General features: G+C 39.9%; 1 protein-coding gene across 25 annotated transcripts in view; it reads right to left on the bottom strand.

Annotated features, from left to right (window-relative positions):
* Nucleotides 1-2308: 2308 nt before the first annotated feature.
* ZMIZ1 (zinc finger MIZ-type containing 1) overlaps nt 2309-21596 on the bottom strand; it is a 458362-nt gene continuing 439074 nt past the window's right edge. For 23 of the 25 annotated variants that reach the window (XM_078391048.1, XM_078391052.1, XM_078391059.1 and 20 more), the window contains 4 exons: nt 21298-21545; nt 12902-13065; nt 9883-10128; nt 2309-6851 (listed from right to left, as the gene is read on the bottom strand). In XM_078391048.1, the coding sequence (XP_078247174.1) occupies nt 6744-6851; nt 9883-10128; nt 12902-13065; nt 21298-21545 (766 nt within the window). In that variant the 3' untranslated portion in view covers nt 2309-6743. The remainder of the gene's footprint in view (nt 6852-9882; nt 10129-12901; nt 13066-21297; nt 21546-21596) is intronic. The other 2 variants (XM_020802536.3, XM_020802535.3) reach the window with 1 other exon arrangement.

A 21596-nucleotide genomic window follows, 5' to 3' on the forward strand; every position in this document is an offset into this window, starting at 1 on the left:
CACAGATGTAGCGATCAGTTCCATGATTTACTGTGGATGCCTGAAACTGCAGATACAAGGAAGCCCTATATACCACATAAAAAGGAGTGGGACAAAGGCCACAAGGCCTATCCCCTTTTATGTTGCAATAAACCACGGATTGCTCAAACTGCGGATAGCAATTCCATGGATACAGGAGTTTTGCTGTATTATTAGGGAAGAATGCAAGGAGATAATTTCTGTAATAAAAAGGAAATAAGATGGATGACAAAGGTGACAGAAATATGGTCTAAATCCTGAATGTAGCATTTCAGGAAATGTCACATGAAAGAGAATTATTATAATGACCAGTGGAAAGAAATAAAGGAGAACAGAAGAGGAAAAGCAAGAGATCTCTTCCAGAAGATCCATGAAATCAAAGGGAAATTTAAGCCTAAATTAGGAATGCTGAAAGGAACAAGGAAGCAGACTATCTGATCAAGAGAAAATAAAGAGAAGGTGGAAACAGTATACTGAATGCCTATGCAAAAGAGATAAAAAGAGTGACATTCTTTTGAAGAGGAATCCTATTGTGAGGAACATGTAATTGTGGAAAGTAAAGTGAAAGCTGTTCTGAAAGCATTGGGAAGAAATGAATCACCAGTATATGGGATACTGATAGAACTATTTCAAGCCACAGAGACTGAATCTGTCAAAATCCTAACAAAAATATGCCAACAAATATGGAAAACAAAACAATGGCCCTCAGACTGGAAATGTTCGGTATACATTTTAATTCTTAAGAAAGGAGATGCTAAAGAGTGCAGTAAGTATAGGGTAGTTGCTCTAATTTCCTATGCAAGCAAAGTGATGCTAAAGATGTTGCAACAAAAGTCTGCACCTTATACTCGTATGAAGTAAAAAATACCTAATGTTTAAGCCAGATTCTGAAAAGAAAGAGGCACTTACGATCCTATTGCAAATATCTGCTGGCTACTGGTGTACAACAAAGAGTCTATGCATTATAGACTACAGCAAAGCCTTTGACTATGTGGCTCATGCAAAGGTATGGATGGTTCTGGAAGAAATGTGTGCTCCTCAGCAGTTCATTATCCTGATGTCTACCCTGCGTTATGGACAAGAAGCCACTGTTAGGACAGAATGGTTTCCTGTAGACAAAGATATCAGACAAAGGTGCATTTTATTCCCCTGCTTGATCTGTATGCAGGACATATCATATGGAAAGCTGGACTATATTCAAACAGAGTGAAAACTGATGGAAGAAACATCAATAATTTAAGATATGCAGATAATACTATTTACACAGGCTGAAAGCAGCAATTACTGTACTTAACACGACTTCTGCTGAAAGTGAAGAAGGAAATGCCAAATGCATGCAGTTGACTATTAAGAATACAAAAATCATGATTGTAGAAGAACTACAGAACTTTAATGTTGACAGTAAAGAAATTGAAATTATTAAAAGATTTTGTATACCTTGGTTCAGTCATTAATCCATATGGAGACTGTAACCAAGAAATTGGCTGACTAAGACTGAAAAGTGCAGCAATGAAGGAATTAGGAAATATCATAAAGTGTAAGAATATGCTGCTGAGGGCCAAGGCTGATATCATTCATACTCTTGTATTCCCAATTACTATGGACAGGTGTGAAAGCTGGACAGTGAAGAAAGCTGACGGGAAGAAAACTGAATTGTTTGAAATATGGTGCTGGAGGAAAGCTTTGTGGATACCTTGGACTGCCAGAAAGAAGTGGAATCTAGATCAAATCAAGCCTGAACTTTCTCTGGAGGCAAAAATGATAAAACTGAGGCTGTCCTGCTTTGAGCCTATAATAAGAAGGCAAGGTTCTCTGGAAAAGACAATAATGATGGGAAAGGTTGAAGGCAGCGGGAAGAGGAAGCAAATATGAGATGGATTGACTCCCTAAGGGGACCACAGGCTTGAGTTTACAAGAGCTGAGCAGGGCTGTTGAGGACAGGACATTTTGGAGAGCACTCATTTACAGGCTCATCATAAACGAGGCGACTTTATGGGACAAAACAACAAAACACATATTACACTTGGCTCTGGGAGAAAATGATCTCCTTAGGTTCCAGTATCGTTAGAAATCACATGTATTGAATTCTCAATATTAAAAACAATAGAAACAGTAAATTGAAACTTTAGATATACAAAACAGCTGCCCATTCATACTTTTCGAAATTTATTTAAGAAAAAAAATAACATGAGCAAAATGAGAGTACTTTCAGTGTTACAAGAAAGTATATAAATGTCTAGCAATAGTCAATCTCATTTTAAATACAAAATAACCACATGAACACCTAATATACAGGTTTCATTTGAATACATATTTATTAGATAAATATTAGGTTGTCACATCATCTAACTACATACAGTTTTGCAAGACTAAAAATCACAATTATTTTTCTGACCAGTTTTAAAGTATGAAATGATTGCATTGTACTGTACATACAATGTACAAACAAAGACGATGGCCATTTTTGCATGTTAATTCAGATTGTACTTTTGTTTATTCTCCTCGGATCACAATATCAAAAAATTGTACAAAGTATGAATTTGGTTACAATCTTTATTATTTAATCCTCTTATTTTCTTCATTATTTTTGTAGCACCCTAAAAATACACAGGTGATAAGACTAATACACTTAAGCTAATTATTACATGAAGGTAAAACAAACAAACAAAAAAAAAAGCAACAAAATTATTTTCACAAAGGATCCAGAGTATATTACAAGTGAAACAATGTGGAGACTTCACAAACGCTAACAAACAGGATTCATTTTCCACATAAGATGGATCTCCAAGCTGCATTTTTCTTGTGAAATAAAAACAATGCACATTCCAAGGAAAATGAATGCATTTCCATTAACATGTCTCTGTTTTCCATTTACATATGTACATATATCCCTGGAGTCTCCACTGCAGACATTAGTGTGTTTCCATCATTCTATAGTAACAATTACAATAATAAGTATGTCTTGGCAGTAGAATTATAAATCTTTTTGAGTTCTTTCCCAGGTGGGTATCTATAGGAAAACAATTTTAAAATGCCCCTGAAACAAAGAAGAATAAAAATACAGTGGGGATATAATTTTGCCCTCCCAACACAAAGGTCATTCATATTAAGGCTGTAATCCTGCACACTTACCTGGGTGGAAGTCCCACTGAACTGGAGTTAGAGTTGGCATGCATAGGATTGTGCTGCACATTATTCAGAAGGTTTTGGCAGTGAACAGATGAAAAATTAACATTTCAAAAAATTTCTATACCCTAAAACAGTCCCAGTAAAATAATATGCTGATCAGCAGTTTCTTCTTATGGGCATTCGGGCTGTCTTCACGAAGGATGCCCATTTGATAAAATATGATGCCAGTGTGTGGCTGGATCTTAGCAGCTACTTTCACCTCTTTCACAAACCCAGCTTAGATAGCCCTTGTATCCTGTCAACTGGTCAATACTCTAACATCTAAACCTATAAAAAAATGAACGTTTAGTTCTGTTACCAGAGAAAATAAATCGTCATGTGTTGGAAATGTTGCATTTGTTTCTTGGTTTTAAAAAGTTTTATGCCTTCTCAACAGATACCTTACGGAGCATTTAGATTGCTGTTAGCAAAAACTAGTCCTTAACAGATCTACTTTTAAATAGTTCTGTTTTCAGTTAAAATAGAGGGAAAAAATCAATTCAAGTAATTAGTTCAAATAAATGCTTATCCAATAGCAGAACAACAATTTATAAAATCAGTGACAGAACTTCAACAGACAAAACACAGTATATGGCTTAACACAGGCCTGCACACCTTGTGGCCCATGAAGTCACATGCAGCCCCACCAGCCACATATTGTAGCCTGCCATTTCATTGCTTTTGGCATTTATCAAAAACGGAGTTTTGTTGAGCCCCTAGTGGGGCTTCACAGGGCTGTGGCTGATGTGCAGTGTTCAGGTTAGTGGGCATAGAATGTATGTGCCTGGCTTTTAAAAAGAACAAGGATAGCAGGGCAATGCAGTCAGTTCATGTTTAGCCGCCCATACAGATGATTCCAATAGTCATGTAGGTAAGTGATCCAGCAAAAGACTAGGGAAAGAAGCTATGATAGTAAAAACAGACAAACATTTAAAAAAACCCCACACAACAAAAATTGAATTTGTTTTTAGAAAAGAAAGCTCTACACCTCAATGTCACAGTGGTCTTGCATCCTAATTGTGGCACTCTGTAATAGCCCAGGTGTCTAATAGCAGAGATCCTTTGCATGCATATGGGGGGGGGGACTACATTCTGCACTGCTTTCCCCTCTCCTGTGCAAAGAACAACATTATTTTCAAGTGGATATAAATTTAAAAATAGTTAATTTTTGTTGTGTTTGTTCTATAGAGTGGAGCCATAAACCAATATATGTTCAAACAGTTGCCCCTCTTAGCTCATTTGCATAGCAGGTTAGGGCACTGGCCAGATGTATTACATTTTTCTGTGAAACCTGTGGGGCTAATTTATCAAAGTAAAATATTCCCTTAGTCCAAGAACCCCTTACAAAAAGAAAGGAGACCCACTTATTTCCTGGACAATGTATTTTAAAAACATGTATAACCAGATGATGAAAATGTTGGATGTTATAATCAAAGACTGCTAAAATATTAACAAAAGATATTTACAATAGCAATTCTTAAAATAATTGATTTTGCATAATGAACAGCGCTTCTTTTGAAAAAGGAAAAAAAATCAACAAAAGGATTGTGGAGGGAAAAGTAAATGTAGGAACATCTCTACATAAAATGTTTTACAAATTCAACACTCCTACTGGAAAATAATAGAGAAACTAAAACTGCCATTTCCTGTAATATCTACAGCAAGGTGCTGTGGACTAGCATATATATATATTTATATATATAAAACAAGATGCATATACAGCAGTGGTGATCAATGCTAAGAACAGATGCTCAAACAATTTACAAGCATGACTTTGGTGAAGAGAGCAAATTCAGGATGGAATGCACAGATCATGCCATTCACAGAGGGGAAGGCAGGTGGAGTTTACACATTGGAACCAACAAGCAACAGTTCATCTGGCACAAAGTTGAACGCCCACTGCTGAAATCAAATACGGGAATATTTGATTTGGTACTCAACAGGAGAGGGGAACGAAGCAATCAGGAGTTCTTTATTCACAAAAAGTATCTGTACACAGTAGGCAGAAGATGAAATGTTGGCCCACATGGGCAGAGTTGGCACACATGCACGTCTTAACACACAGATACTATACATAATTTATAAAGAGAGAATGGGAGCACAGAAATGGGCCCAGAAGCAACTGGAAGCTCATGCAGGAGGGAAGCAACCACATGAGAAGCACAAATACCACGGAAGCATTGTGGCACGAGAGTCTGCAGCACTATGTATCAAACTGACTTAATTTTCCCGTGCCCATTATCCTTGGAAATATATTTTTTAAATTGAATGGGCAAAGGTCCTGGCAGCTAAATGATACCCCCCCAAAGAAAAAGAAAATGAAAAGGCCAAATCACGTAACACTATCTAGAAAATACAAAACAGACAATGAAGGGTATAAGGTGTCTCCCCCATTGCAAATGATTCTTTCAAGTCAATTGTTTAAAAAGAGTATGAGCAGCTTTTCCCTTCCGCCACCACCCTCATCTCAAAGTGAAAATTATTTTTTTAGATGTTTGCTACCTTTGGCTGTTAGAACTCAGCAACGGTCTGCTGGTACAGATGAATGGGAAGTTCCTGGTGACATTTTACAGTTTTATTCTTTTCCTACTTCATATGTCCACTTTCCCCACTCTCTATGAATTTGTTCTCCTCCTGCGCCGCCTCAGTTTTTAAATTTATCTGGCTACTACATTATCACAAAGAGTGGCCATTTGAAATCAAGTTTGTTAATTGGGGATGAAGTTAGGAGAAGACAGACAAAATCAAGGCATCCAACCAAGTCTCTGTGTTAAACCGAAGGAATTACTCTGCTCATAAAATTGATAAAAAAGATAAAAAGGATTGCTACAATTTAGAAAAACACGCTTGCCATAGCCTGGAGATTCACAGGACTCTTCCACCACTGTCTAAACAACAGATGCCTCCCTTCAGTGAATTTTGTGTTTTTGTCCTACATGAAACAACACTATTGGGTTGGTTGGGTTGTGCTTTTTGGTATGTTTTTATGGATCTGAGTTTGTTTGGCTAGTCTGCATGTGCTGCCAAATGTTGTCATTATTCTGTCGATCAGAAGCGTACAGGTTGAGGGCCTGCACAACTTGGGAACACAGTGGAACAGATACTATAGCAAAAGCAGGGAAACCCACGGAAGAACACGAGCTGGAAGGATATTCTGAACTGGTCACTGAGAATAGTTCCGTCAACTTTTCCTTCTTCTTTTGCTGAGACTAGTTTGTACTGGGATGCTTCTCACCACGAATATCACAGATCTCACTCTCGGTGTGTCTCCAGAATTAACAAGTGAGGCTTCTGCTGCTGCACAACAGTCTGTGTGATGCAGAGTGGCAGTCTACAAGGTCACCACCTTTTATGCCATCTTGCTATTTCCCACCACAATGAATGAAGCTTGACTCCAGCAGTTCTGAGATGAAGAAAGTAGGGAGTGTGCACCATTTGCTCAAGTGGTGAGTTTGTCCTCATGGGAAAAATGGTGGGTTGGGATTCCTCACTGTGAAGCTACAGATGTGTCAAACAAGTGAGAGGTACGGGGGGGGGGGGACAAAATACAGAAGGCTTCAGTTGTTCTCAAAAAGGGAGAGAAGGTCATCATTGCTATTGCTTGGTAAGTCAGGAGGATCCAGGTATGAAAGCAGCTCATCTGGATTCGTGAGTTCTGGAAGCAGCTGGAAAACAGAGGAAATGGAAAGGTAGTACGATCAAATGTGTGAAGCAGTTCCAGGCTTGTTTGTGGCTAAAAGTTTTCGAAGTGCATTTGAAAATTATTCTGACATTGAGGGAAAAGGTTGCTTTACACATTACAGCCAGCCCAACTCGAGGGGGCATTTCTACTCCAGTGCTCCTTGATTACTTGCAGAGAGGGCCTTCCTTTGAGTAAGGCAGGACAGATGGTCTAACATACCGAGAGCGGTCACAGGGAAGTATTCTAAGTGAGTGCTCCCCACCCTCAACATAAAACAAGTCCCTATATATGCAACAGTAGCATGCCAGAGGAAAGGCTAACTCAGATCTTTCACTTAGAGATTATAAAAGAATTATTTTGCAGTCCCTCACCTGCAATCTGAATGTTGTAGCTAAATAACACGGGACTTACAGTCACAACAGAACCATGATACTGTGGACATTTCATCTGCTGCAGTCATTGTCTCATGGCAAATATGTTTAAGGGGACAACATCTAACATCCTCTAAATCCACATTGATACAGTGTTCTGTATAGATTTCCTTTAAATTCCGAACACTGTTGTGCTGATTATTTTTAGCTATTTCCAGTGCTACTGCAGGTATTCAATATAATGACATCCAAGTAAAATAAAGTGTGTACTGTAAGCCCAGAGGACCCAATGTGGTGTGGTAGATAGACAGGGTCTTGTATTAATTCTTGCTCCAAAAAACACATTAGGGCTTATTTTCAGGAGATTTTTTTCATGAACAACAATCTACATTTATGCAAATACAGTCATGTCATCTTCTGATTGCTGCATAATGGTGGAGAGCGAGGTTTCACTTAGCTGGGGCTTATTTTTGGGGTAGGGCTTATATTACGAGCATCCTGAAAAATCATACTAAGGCATATTTTCAGGGTAGGTCTTATTTTCGGGGAAACGGTAGAACTCTGGAGAACAGGGCGCAAATCCCCACTTGGCCACGGAAACTCACTGTGGGAGTGGAACTGGTAAAACCACTCCTTAAATATCTCACTTACCTTGAAAGCCCTATAAGGGTTGCAGTAAGTACATTCTGACTTGGATGGCAGATAACTAATTAATGTAGGCATGAATTCAACTGGCAACTTATATCAGCATAAGTGATGCCATGGGATTTCTGGGGGCAGATTGCCAGTAATAAACAAGGTGATAGCAATATTCCTGAGTGCATTCCTGATCACATAAGGATGTAAATCCCTGTTTGTCCCATTCTCATGGGCAAAAACAGTGAATTGTAACATTCTTCTTGCCAATAAGGATGGCAAAGGATTTGTTTGTATTCACAGGAGAATTCTCGCAGTGGTCACGATAATGCTTTGCACAAAAAGGACTCTCTTTTTTGCATAAAATTGCACAAATAGCGTAAATTATCCCAAACTATTTTGGCACCTTTATTTAAGGATTCAAAGTACTGCATGTTTCTTAACGAATCAGACCCTTCTCCTCTCTACATGCTTTACTTCTCAAATTAAAAGGACAATAGTGATATTTCCACAGAAAATACAGAATTCTTGAGAGGTTTAAAAGAGCTCTTAGTTCTGAGTTCTTGCACTCAGCGGGACACAATAATCTGACAGCATGTTGAGACAGTCTAAATCGACCAGGATGAGGAATTTAATGAGTATTCTTTCCATTCTTAATATACAGAAGGAAAGTTTCCTGTTTCTTTCCTCTCCCCTGCAGCCCCTTGTTCCCCTTCTCAAAGCCTCATAAGCAATGTAGGAATGGGATATGGAGGACTGATGGAAACAGAATTCCCCAAAATCAGGCAGCTGAGATCCAGAGCCTATTTTTTATGTAAACAGAACAACCTGATCATAAAATAATCTTATCAAAAGTCACCTTTGAACTTGTCTATTGTGTAGAAAGGAAGCAAGTGGTCAAGACTAATGTGGCCTCTGAAACTAGCCCTGGATTATACTGCCAGAGAGGGAATGAAGAGCAAGCAAAGAATGGATTGGGAATTACGTGCATGTCAGAATCCAGCACTATTGGTATACCCTGTCCCTTGTCTCAGGCTTAGATATCTGTCCACAATCTTACATAACTACAGCTTTCTTAAATATTTTTCAAGGTCCTTAAACAATAAAATTATTGTTAATCTTGCCTCTCCTTTTCTCCTCCTTTCATTCTAGTCAGAATGTAAAATAACCAGCTCCTTTATTTGGCTTTGACTCATTTTGCTTTGTGTGGTACCTAATTTTAATCTCTAGTTTTCTTGACATGGGGACTGCCATGTTTCTGGAGCTTCTGCTTCCAATTAGCACAGCAGCTCTTATTATTATATATTTTTTCTTTTTTTAAGTGATAGCGTTCACTTGGGGACCTCCATTCTTTTGCCTATTGCCTCTCCTGCAGCGAAACCTGGCAACGCTTCATCTCAAGCTGATTCTTCGAATTTGCACTTTCCATCCTAGAACTTTAGTTTAAATTGTAGATCCCGGAGCTTTAACCTCTAGCTGGAATGATAAAATGACTTATCTGTTCCTCCCTCTGACCCCAAGCTCTGTGATGCCGAGCCTGATGGTGAGTCTTAAGGAACTGGAAAGCTTGCATTTTCAAATGATACTTCAGTATGCAGTATTACTCAGTATGAAATATTAGTCAATCCTAATCTGGATTTCTTTTTTAAAAGGTTTGTTTCTCTTTGAAATAACAGGTAAACCAATGGTACTGCATAATTAGCAGTTCTTAAAGCATGAATTAACAAGGCCAAAGAAACTAGTTTCTCACTCCCTCCCTGCCCTCCCCCGCCCCGTCTTCCTGAGCTCCTCTCTGTGCCAGGAGGGACAAGAGACCACTTGCATGCCACGAAGCTGCATAAAATGGAAAGGCTTCTTCAGCAAGACCAGAATCTGCCTTGTGAATCAATGCACAGAATGAAGGCATGAGCTATGAAAGCTGTTCCTTGTTCCCCTCCTTTTCCCCACAACATCTGCAAAAACGTGTACATCCTAAAGCAAGCAGATGAGAGAATGACACCAACTTACATCCAGCGAAGGTTCCGGCATGTCAGATGCTCCCTGCCCACCAGCCTGACCTTCTAAGGCTGAGGAGGGATTAAAGGCCAGGTCATTGTGTGGATGGTTGCTAGAAGCGGCCTGTGGTGGTTGCCGGGACTGCTGGGTAGGACCGCTGTGATGTAATGGCTGCCCTGACTGGCTGCTGGGATGAGGTACGTGCAAACCTTGCTGCATGGAACTATGGGACTGATCAGTGCTGCCGGGAGGAGGGATCTGCGGAGGAGGAGAGAAGCATGAAAGGAAAAGTGAGGTGACAAGGTACAAAGCTCAAAGATGGGTCGTGGGGGTGGGGGTGGGGAGAAAGTTAAAACTTCTTCACTGCTAATATAATTGTATAAGCCAGTGTAAATATTCAGGACAGTTGTCTGTTTTTTTGTTTTACCAGAGACCTTGGGATTTGTGAAGACCATATTGTCAGAAAGGAAAAGAAAAGGCAGCATGGACTACAAGGTGTAGAGTCCAGCGCTGTAGAGGATCCAGATTCTCCTTAGGCCCAACCTTGAAACTACTATATTGGTTGAAAAGGTTCGATAATGTTTATAACCTGAATTTTGATAATCTGAGAAGAAAGCAGCTTTTGCGACACTTCTTTCAGGGGATCAAATGATTCAATTTCTGCCATTTATCTACATCTGAGTGTGGGGAAAAATATGGCTTCTCTATCAGAGAATTAGCTCCTGACCATGTAGTTGCAGGCTGTGGAGCAAAAAGAGCACCGCGATATGGTATATTTTCCATTCAAACAAAAGAAAATGGTTGCAAATACTGTTACTGAGCTGCATACACACACTTCTGTGTATGTGAAACATGAAATCATTTTCTATGTCAACGTTTTAGTGAAGTACACTCCTTTTATACAGGCCCTCATTCAATACAAAATGTTGCTTGCAGGTTTCTCTTCAGCAGAATGAGGCAAATTAAAAAGGTGTCAAAAACAAACACTGTACACTGCCCCTTGAAGAGAGCTGGCATGAGGAATAGCAAACAGACGAAGGGCCACCGAGTCCTGGCTTTAGGTTTCCACTGCACTGTGAAGCACACAAAATGACCTTTTACCAGTAACTCTCTCAACCTAACCAATCCCATTGACTTGTGAGGGTAAAAATAGGCAGAATGATTATGTAAATTTTGCTGCTTGGGAGAAAGATGGGGTGCAAATGTAACAAGCAAATTCAGCTCATATAAAGTAGTAAAACCCATGCTCAAACATAATAGCACCATGTAGATCACCAGAGAGCGCTAGAAAGTCCTAAAGCATGGACTAATCTCAATACACTTAGAAGGCCATCTTCTCATTCTTTCTTCTGCCTTGAAGAGAGAGGACACTCCTTATTCACTCATGTAACACACATTTCAAACCAAAGCAATAGTCTGTGACACAGCACTTCAAAACTATGTCAAAAACAATTTTTTTCCAACAAAGAGGCAGCTGCTTAAATTGAATCTGTTTGCTTTCTAAGGTTGTTTAAATGTGGGGTGGGGGATGGGTTCAAAGGCTTAATCCGTTTAGGGCAAGACCACTGGTCTCCATGCTAGCAGGGCTTGTGATCACTCCACTACTCCATGTAGTCGCCCAAAATGGCTCCTTGGGTCAATTGTTAGGAGAAGCCCTGACCTTGAACCAATGTATTTGTTTCACGCTCCCTGTGAATCCAGAAATCTAACAAACTAGCTTGACTATGTTTATTTTATAAGCCAATGTTTATTTTATAAGCCAATAAAGGTTTTATATTATTATTATTATTATTATTATTATTATTATTATTATTATTATTATTATTATTATTATTATTATTATTATTATTATTATTATTATTATTATTATTATTATTAAATGACTGCCTAGATCATACAGACTCACTCATGCATGCATACGTTTGTAGTTACATCTCTCATATTGCCAGGACCACTGACCATCCCTGGTGCAATTGTTAAAAAGCCATGGGCATTCTTCAGAAGTCTGGCTGTAACAAGGAAGAACAATATTTGGAAGAGGAGCTGCAGCATTGTGGAGTGGAGTTAGCTTTCTGCTTACAGCAGCTCCCCCTCTGTCAAAATGAAGTTTTTATAGCCTCACTGCAGTGTCAAAGGAGAGGAGAGAACAGTTCTCTCTCATCATTGATTGCAAAGAGATTTTTCTCAGTAGGGAAGCCTTAGGAGAGGATACATGCCATATCCAGCTCATGGCCCACATGTTGCCTGGCTTAAATAATATGGTAGCCCAGGTAAGCCAACGTTGTTCTGACCAAAATCCTGTTGCAAAAGTTATGTTTGCAGAAAGGTGATGATTTTTTGCAATAAAAGATTTCCTCCTTATGTAGTTTGTTTGATTCTCAAGTAATCCATTTCATTGTGTGGAAACCTTGGAAGCCATAAGGTTTTTAATTACAGAAAATCTCTTCCTGCTAGTAGCATCATCCAGCAGTAGATGCTAGTAGCATCATCCAGCAGCGGATGATTACTCTTCAGTAATTAAATACTCCCTAGTTCTCTTCCACAGTTCTCATGTCTTCCACTCAATGAAACACATTACTTTTTGTGTTAGACAAGCTATAGGACAGGAGGATAAAGTCTTTAATTACCAAAATATTCCTTGGGTGCTTTTCTCTTACCCTTGTGCAAATCCATGGAAAAGTGATCTCTGAAGGTCTAGGAACTGTCCCTGCAACCCCCACCCCAAAAAGGTCTCTTACATAAATGTGTTTTTTTAAATTAAAAAGGCCCCTTGTGTGCTGTTAAAATATGTGAAGCTGTAAAAATTTTCTCACACCTTTTAAACAATTTGCATTGGGGGGGGGAATGCTTGTAAGAGTTGGCTTTATTTTCCTGCTATCATAAAATAAAGTGTTTTGGGTTCCATTTCACCCAGTTTGTTGTATTTTAAATATTGTGTTATGTTGTGTTATGCATTCTTAGTTCTGTAAGATACGCAGAGAATATATCAGTAATCATCCAGAGAACTATGCTAAACAAATGAAATACTTACAGGGTCTTGCATGGGATGACTTAGGGGTTTGTCGAGAGCTGCCATGCCACTAGGCATGTCTGGAGGGTGTGAGAGCTGGGGTGCATGCATAAAGTCATTCATAGAAGTTCCACTGGGATTCCCATGGGGGAAATCAAAGTTGTTGTGACCTTGGTAACTGTTACCTAGACAATGCAAGAAAGAGAAAGGAAGAATTCTTCTTAAAGGGTGCTTCAAATTCACATGCTTCTGAAAAAGCAAAACAACACATAATGCATGAATTTGCTGCCTGCTCAATGAATAAATACATTTCAACTCATTTCTAAACATGAACACAAAGCATTTATTACAATGAATGGGAAAAGTGTCAATAATATTTGGTTATTAAATAACAGGCCATTGTGTCTCTGCTCCCAATAAAAACATAATAATATTCATTCACTTGTTTGGAATATTTAATAGTAACAAATTACTTGCTACATCTCATTTATAACACTGGACCCAAACAGCATTTTCCCCTTTAAAACACATTTTGACTAATTACATTGTTCAATATCAGTACATGTGTGTCCGCCATACAAAAGAACAAGAGAGTAGCTGTGTTAGTCTATTGTTCTAACAAGAACAGAAAAGTCTTGTGGCACCTTAAGGACTAGCCAGTTTTATTTCACATAAGCTTTCTTCTGATACATACAGTACGGCCTTAGGAAACACATTTTCTACAAATATGGAGGGCGGGAATAAAAAGTAAGGGAAATGCAAAAGGCCCAGCTTGCTGGTGTTAATTTGCAGGGCTGTTAGCACTCCTTGAGGATAATGGACAGCAGTGGTTATTAAGAGTCACTGATGGGTGACAAGTACATTCAGACATAGGGTGTGATCAGACAGGCATTTAGCGCTGCAGAGATGGGTTGGTTTGCTCCTTCTTTCAACAATCAAATGATGTAACTGATGGAGCAAACCAAACTCTCCCAAGAACAGAACTGTCCCCAAACTGTCCTACATGCACATTTCTGGGCACCTGTCAAGAGGAATCAATGTTTTTGGTGCAGGTTGGATCACACCAATTTGTTGTGTTTCCAGTGCGTGCAAAAACCAAAGCAAGCTTTGCCTACGTCATAGAGGTACAGAGGAAGTGAAATTAATTTTTTAGGGGGGCAGCACAGATAGAGTCATTGCCCCTCCTGTCTCCTCCCATGTCCAGGAAGGCGTCTGCGATTTCTAAAAAAATATTTTCACTGTCTCTTGTCTGAAAAGTCTGATCAAGAACCCGTGTACAGCAGAGCTTCCAGCAGCAGGGTATGTATCCAGACCAACCTGCATGAATGAGCTGAGTAATATATGCACTGAGAAGAAAAGCAAAAGACTTGCCCATGTTCACGACAAGGGAGATAGCGTGGAACCTCTTTGACAGATTCTTAGTCTGCTCTTTCCCTCTCAAATCTGCCTTCGTTACTGAAGTTCCCAAATTCCTCTGACAGGCAAGAGTGTTATTCTAAGTCAAACATGAAGATACTGCATGTTGTAGGCCCACAGACTGTCACCTTTGTTTGGAGATGCCACTGGCAGTTGGTCTGGGAAAACCACTTTCTTACCAAAGCTGAAATAATTGTGGCTGAGAATGAAGCTGCAGAGCTTGGTGGCCAGATGTGCCATCGCCTTATTTGGGATGGTACTTTGCTTTTCTGGCAGGCATTGGTTTGATGTCCATGGTGGCCAAGATTGTGGCAGTCTTTGTTGTGGTGGTGGTTTTGGCAAACTATCACTGGGCTGCAGTTTCCTCAGGACATCTGCAGTATCCCTGATGTGACTCAAAAGAGTGTCGGCATACAGCCTGACTTCATAGAATCGGGCATACCAGCCGCAATAATCCCACTTCTGATGCAGTCGAGTGGCCAGAGTACCCTAGCCTATGAATTTTTGGTAGGAGATAGAAAATACCTGGCTGAGACTCATGAGGGGTTGCCCTTGTAGTTTATGTCTTAGATATCTGTGGGTAATTATTTCATCAAGTTGGGTAACCCCTTATGGTGTTTCTCAGTAGAGCCTGCGCTTAAGGAACTCTCATGTGTGGTACAAGAGAATTACCTCCAGGTTGTTTGTGATCCCAAGACCTCTTTTGTCAGCCTCTTCAATTATGATGTCGGCATTGTTAACAGCAAATGATAACAGAGGCTATAGAGGACATTACATTTTGTGATACAGTGTGATAAATGATGATGTCTGGTTACTACTTTAGTTTCAGTTTGATGACAGATTCTATGTGAAAATCCAATGCAGTGTTTTCTGACCAGCTATAGAGATCCATGAAGAATGCTGCAATATTCATCAGTATTCCTAATATCACTGACTTACGGTCTTACATTAACCATCTCCTAGCATTGTGCCAGTTTACAATATGAAGGACAAATAACTGGTTTATCATGTTGCATAATGTTACAGCTAAATCCACCAGGACAGGATCAAATTGGAATGGAGCAGGGATTAGGACAGCCCCCATCCCTCTGCCAATGGTCCACTCACTTTTTGGTGTACACTGCCTAGTCATCTACGGCAATCACTCATGTGGAAAGAGAGTGGTGTGCAGATGAGACTCTGTTGCCCTGTTATTCCCTACTCAACTCTAAACATGGCCTCTGTTTAAAATTTGCAGAAATCACATCCATTGGGGATCCCATACCATTTGCACCATGTAAGATTTCTACAGGAACATAACCCTGTAGGATTGTCCTTTCCGACAAGACTTTCAGTCATTGTTTTTATATACTGCACTGATTCAATAAGTGTTCTTGGTTCCTTTAGGTTATTTATGTTTTTTTTTCTTGCAAGCAGATATGTCTGACAGTAAATGCCAAAACCAATTATCACTTTCTTTGAAAACCAAGCTCTGATGGTCTAAACTCTAGACTGCAAAAAACTCAAGTTATGGATTTGTCAGTGGCTTTACGTAATCTCAGACCAGATTCAATACATCACTTTAGGCTGACTCTGTAATCATTTCTGGATATCTTTCATCAACAAAACTGTCCTTGGAATTACAAGCTTTTAACTTCAGTTGTAATGTACAGTATTAGAAGAGGCCACAGCTAACCTAATTCTTATATACTTACAGACATGAGTGACCATTCGTTAATTAAATTTCTATTAACTTTCCAGTTGTTGCACTCTATGTGTGTGTGTCAATTCCACCTGATATTTGAATATGCTGCTACATTTCAGAGTACAAAATCTCAACTAACATAGAGGGTGAGATAATTGCTTCTAATGTAACACACAGCAGCTGTCTTTTTAACTAATGATACGACAGAGGAGTTCAGAAGAATTTAGTTTAACAAAAATATTTTATCTTGGTGATCATTTAAAATTCAGTTTCAGTTTTGGTGGCCTGCAGGAATTAGAAGCATCCTTAAGTTTACTTTCTGATTTTTTTTCCATCCCAAAATGACAGTTGCTAAGTCTTCTGTGGCTCCCATATAGCAGAGAAATAACTAGAAGGCAGCAGGCACACATAGCACAGAGAAGAGCTCTCACTGACAGACAGGAGCTATTGCCTAATATGTATTATTGGACAGTGACGTTGCACCCACTACACCTGAGTAGTAGTCAAATTAGTATTTGAGAGGATGGGAGAGTAATGAAAAAGGTTAAGGAACTTTCTGTTTAATATGAGGTGGAAGGAGGCAGAGGAGTTGTCGGTGGATAAACAGAAGGCATGCCACATATGTATTTCAGTCACTCTTCTAGCAAGCTCCATCAACATGAGGTCACTGTGGTGTACCTTTACCCTTCAAGCATGAGAGCACAATGACTAGTCTGTCTCCTTCAGGCAGATCATTGTGACTTCATCAGCATGAAGTCACAATGATCTGACTCTCTTCTTCAGGCACGGCACATCAACGTGTGGGCACCACAACCTGTCTCTCTCTTTCAGGAAAGCAGCATCAGCATCACATCACAGTGGCCTTTCTGTTGCCTTCAGGCAAGCCACATCAGCATGAGGGCACAATGCCCAGGCTCTGTCTCTGGGATGGCAGGAGCACATGGCAATGTCTCTCTTCCTCTTGCCCTCACGAATGGTCAGGTGTGAGCAGTGGGCCCAGTCACTTTCTCACTGAAGCAGCCCTGGGACATGGCCTCTCTTGTTTACTGAAGGGAGCGCCAGCAGTGTGAGGGCATAATGGGACAGGATTTCTGTCACTGACATGGGAAGCGGCACATGAGAAGCATCAGGCAAGGAAAAGAGGTGAGAAGTGAATGCAGGCATCAGTCCTCTAAGCCGAAGACTGAGGTGCTGTGAGACTGTCAGCCGGTATTTCTTCAATTTCCTCTATTCTCGCATTCTCATTTTCTTACTTCCTGTCACATGCCTTTACTTTTATCAGCGATGCAATCATTTGGTAGGGCCAAGGCATTTTCCCCCCATCTCATCTGTACTGCTGGGTACCATTGGCATGCCCCACCTGAACTGCTCCCATTGGTAGTGGTTAATCCAAATACATACTACATTTTATATTTAATTCCTGTATTCCTATCCATGGTATCTGCCAGTGTAGTGTATTAGGTAGAGTAATGGACGAGGACTCAGGAGACCTGGCTTTGATTCCCTGGCTCTGCCATGGGAACTCGCTGAAGGTGTGGACCTGGTAAAACTATTCCTTAAATAGCTCATTTGCCTCAAAAACCCTGTAAGCTGATCTGATGGCACATAGCAATAACATTCCTATTCCTAGGACTTCAGGTCTGTTCCCAGTGTACAGGGTATATTGATTTTCTGTTATTAGCAATGACTTGACTGAATGTTTAAAACCCCTGCCTTGGCTAACTGGCCATAAATAAGAGGCTGCTATTCCTTCTGGGTTTTTTTTTTTAAACAGATTTTATTTTTCATTGTTTCCTGAGCAGCTCAGTTAAATCTCTTAATGATCATGCCAGCCTTGTGGTTTTAAAATGATGTGAATTAGGGACAGAACTAAAACCGGTAAGTTATTTCATGTAAGTCACCGAACAGGATCATGTTGAGCTTTGAAATAATGGAGCAGCTTTTGCCTAGAGGGGATATGGTTTTGTCAACGGAAGAGCAGCCGCCCTGCAGCATTCAAGCCAAACTGACAATTTGATGGGACTCTGAAGCATCTGCATCATTTGCTTTCTGGCACAAGGTTGTTTGGTGGAGAAGTTTAATCTCAGGAGAGCAGGAATCATTAGCTGTATAAGAGTATTTCTTGGGGGAAGCTGAGGCTTTGATCTGTCATGCAAATGCAGCAGAGCTCACTTTGCTAATCTGCGAAACAGCTAAGGCTGCCATCCTCTGCACACATTTCCTAAGAGGTGCACCCCACTGCACACGGTGGGATTTACTCCTGAGAAATATAGTTAGAATCAGGTTGCATGTCTTGAAGAGCTTAGATATCCTCCCTGACTGCCCCCCCATACAAACTCAGAAGTGGGGAGCTATAGCTAAATATCTAATGCTTGTGATGGTAGAGTTGTTTTTGATAAATTGTATTGCACTATGCCAAAATATGAAGTTTAGTAAGTGAATGAACCAGGTGACACTAGTAGGTGAATACTTCTCTCAAGGATATCTTAATTTTAAACAAACAAACAAAAAAAGATCAGCAGACAAAAAGACAGGCAAGCAAGTTGGCTAAGCCCATGGTTATCAAGCCATGTGCTCCAGTGCTAGAAGTCCAGTATAAGCGAATCTCACTGTCCACTGTGAGCATCATCATTTTCTTGCTTAACTACTTCAAGAGGACTTTCCTCTGCCTGCCTTAAGGGAATCCAGGTTGCCCTTTGCAAAGATGGCAGCTACAGCTTCCCAACCCTAAATGAAGCCACAGCCACCATCTTTGCAAAGGGCAGGCAGTCTCCATTTCTACATGCGTGGCTCCAAGGCCCAAAGACCTCAAGCAGCGGTGATTAAGGTAGGAGGGTGTTGGCAAGGCCAAAGGTGCGGGTTTACTCATGAGTAAGTGCTGACAAAGGCATGGATCTACTCATGAGTAAGTGCCGCTGAACAACCTGGATGGGGCATGCAGGTCGGAGGAGCTCCGTGGACCCGGCGTGTGGCAGGAGGAGGAAGGAGAAGTGGCTGGGTGCCTGGTGCTTTGTAAGCCGGGGAACCCTCCAAGGGTGTCGGTGAAGGTGGGGTGGGGCCTTCTGAGGTCTCCAGAGGGCTGGGAAGGCAGCGATGGGGCCGGGGGGGGGAGTATTCGCTCCATAAGACACACACACTTTTCCCTTCACTTTTTGGGGGAGAAAAACTGCGTCTTATGGAGAGAAAAATACGGTGTGTGTTGCCTATTGGTGTATACCAAATAAGATCATTTTGTGCTTATAAATTAAAGGAAAGTGTTTGACTGCATTGATCATGAAACACTACAGGTCATTCTAAAAGAGGTGGATGTATCACAATATTTGGTTGTCCTGATGCATTATACATACTCTTGACAAGAGGGTAATGTTAGGACAGAATATGTTGAAACAGAATGATTTCCTATTAATAAAAGTGTACACCAGACAAGGGTGTACATTATTTCCTTATATGGTTACTCTGTATGCAGAACATCATGTGGTACTCTGGATTAGATTCTGATGAAGAGTAAACATTGGTAAAAGAAACATTAGTACTTCAAATATGAAAATAACAGTATATTACTGTAAAAATACGAATATCTTGAAGCAGACATCAAAGATTAAAAAAGAAAGTGCAAAACTAGGATTACAGTTGAACAAAAATCATGACTATAGAAGTATTATATAATTTTGATTCTGACAATAAAAAAATAGGAATTGCTGAAGGTGTTTTATACTTCAGTTCAAACAGAGATTATAAAGAAGACTGAGACTTTGAATAGCATCCATGAAGGAACTAGATAGAATTTTTAAGTGCAAGGAATTTTCATTGGAAACCAAAGCCAGATCATCCATACACGAGTACCCTCATTATGTACAGATATGAAATGAGAGGGGAAAAAATGTCACTTGAAATATGACTCTCAATGGAAGCTTTATGGATATGGTGGACCTCCAGGAGAAAAATAAGTGGGTGCTAAATCAAATGAAGCTTCAATTTTCAGTAAGAGCGAACATGGATAAATGAAAGTTGTAGACATAAGAACACAAGATTCACAGAAAAAGACAATGCTAGGAAGAATAGATGATAATTTCCAAGAACTGAGAAGGCTTTTAACTACAAGATATTTTGGAGACCTTCACGTATTTCGGAAATCCCTTGATGGCACATAAGAATACCATTCAATTCTTCAAAAAGCTGTTTATGAATGTGGGGTGTTGTGTATTTGTATCCATGATTCAAAACGCCAAAAAAAAAAAAAACCCAACAGAAAAAAAGGATGCCAAGTTTTACATAGCAAAGGACAGCCTAAATAATGACAACAATGGCAGCAGTCAGAATGGTCTGCAGGATACCCCCTTGTGCTCACTATCATTCTCAAAATGTCACCAAACAAGGGAAAGTCCCACTCAAACACAAAGCCATTGTCAGGGCTGTTTTTCAACAAGGCTCTTCACTCTCATGTGGTGAGAATACTGGAAGGAAGATGATAAACTCCCAAGAGCCCAACAAGGCTTTCTGGCTGCTTTTTTAAGGTGTTACTTAAAGAAATACCCCAAACACCTTTAAGCCACAACTTTTTTTTTTATCATGTTCACCAGTGTGCCCTCTCTGTGTAAATGACCTGTCCTGACACTGATATGAAGCATGTACGTACTAATTTGTGAAACTAACCACATATATTCATCTCTTTGTGCTAATTGCTCATCTATTTCATTAAACAAATATATGTCTAAATACCTTAGAGTTTCCTCTCAATGTACCAAAGTTTCCTGAGGTTAAAATACAGGTGTGTATTTTAAGCTCAGGACCACTTTATCACAAAACTAAATTCCTAGTTTGGCATGACTTAAGCATAGACAGCAGTATGTTTGCCATTTTCATTTCATCATGTGATGGATACACTTAAAACATTTTGTGAAATGTGCATGCTGCATAAACCAACCAGATTTTCCCAACACATGTACATGTTATGAAATACATAAGATGCACACTTTTCACACATGATACCAGTATTTTTCACCATTGGGTTCTTGTTGTTGTTAACCCTTTGATTTATACAGCCATTGGTGTACACACCCACAGAGAAATTTATGCAACTAATACACAAGGGATGTTTATAGAAGGCATAACTTCAGGTGAGCCTTGTGAATTTTAAAAGGCAGGGATCTTAGAAGCTAGTTAGTAAGGTTACTCTAATTCTTGTAGATCAGCTGCCTGGGAGAAGAAGAAATACTTGTGATTCTGTTTGTACTATGCAACCGATGGTTAGTGGTCTCATTGTTTGTTTAAGGCATACATGTGTATAAGCACACAGACATGAAACACTAGAACCCACCTTGGTTACTGTATTCAGTGGAGCTTGTGCCACCAGGTGGAGGTGGGATTGATGGATAAGGTGATGGACCTGGACCTAGAGCTGCAATCATTTCCATCACGTTAGGCATGATCATCTGGCTAGGACTCATTGTTTTAAACCTCTTGGAAGGCATGCCATCTGGATCGTCTTTGATGTGAATGTCTGACTTGATTGGGACAGGTCTCCAGCTGCACGTTGGGTCGATTGTGACTTCTTCAAACTCAGAACTATAAAATACAAGATGTTTCATAATGTTTTTGCTGCAGTATTTTTTCATT

This window comes from Pogona vitticeps, chromosome 3, assembly GCF_051106095.1.
Source record: "Pogona vitticeps strain Pit_001003342236 chromosome 3, PviZW2.1, whole genome shotgun sequence".
NCBI classification, from domain to species: Eukaryota; Metazoa; Chordata; class Lepidosauria; order Squamata; family Agamidae; genus Pogona; species Pogona vitticeps.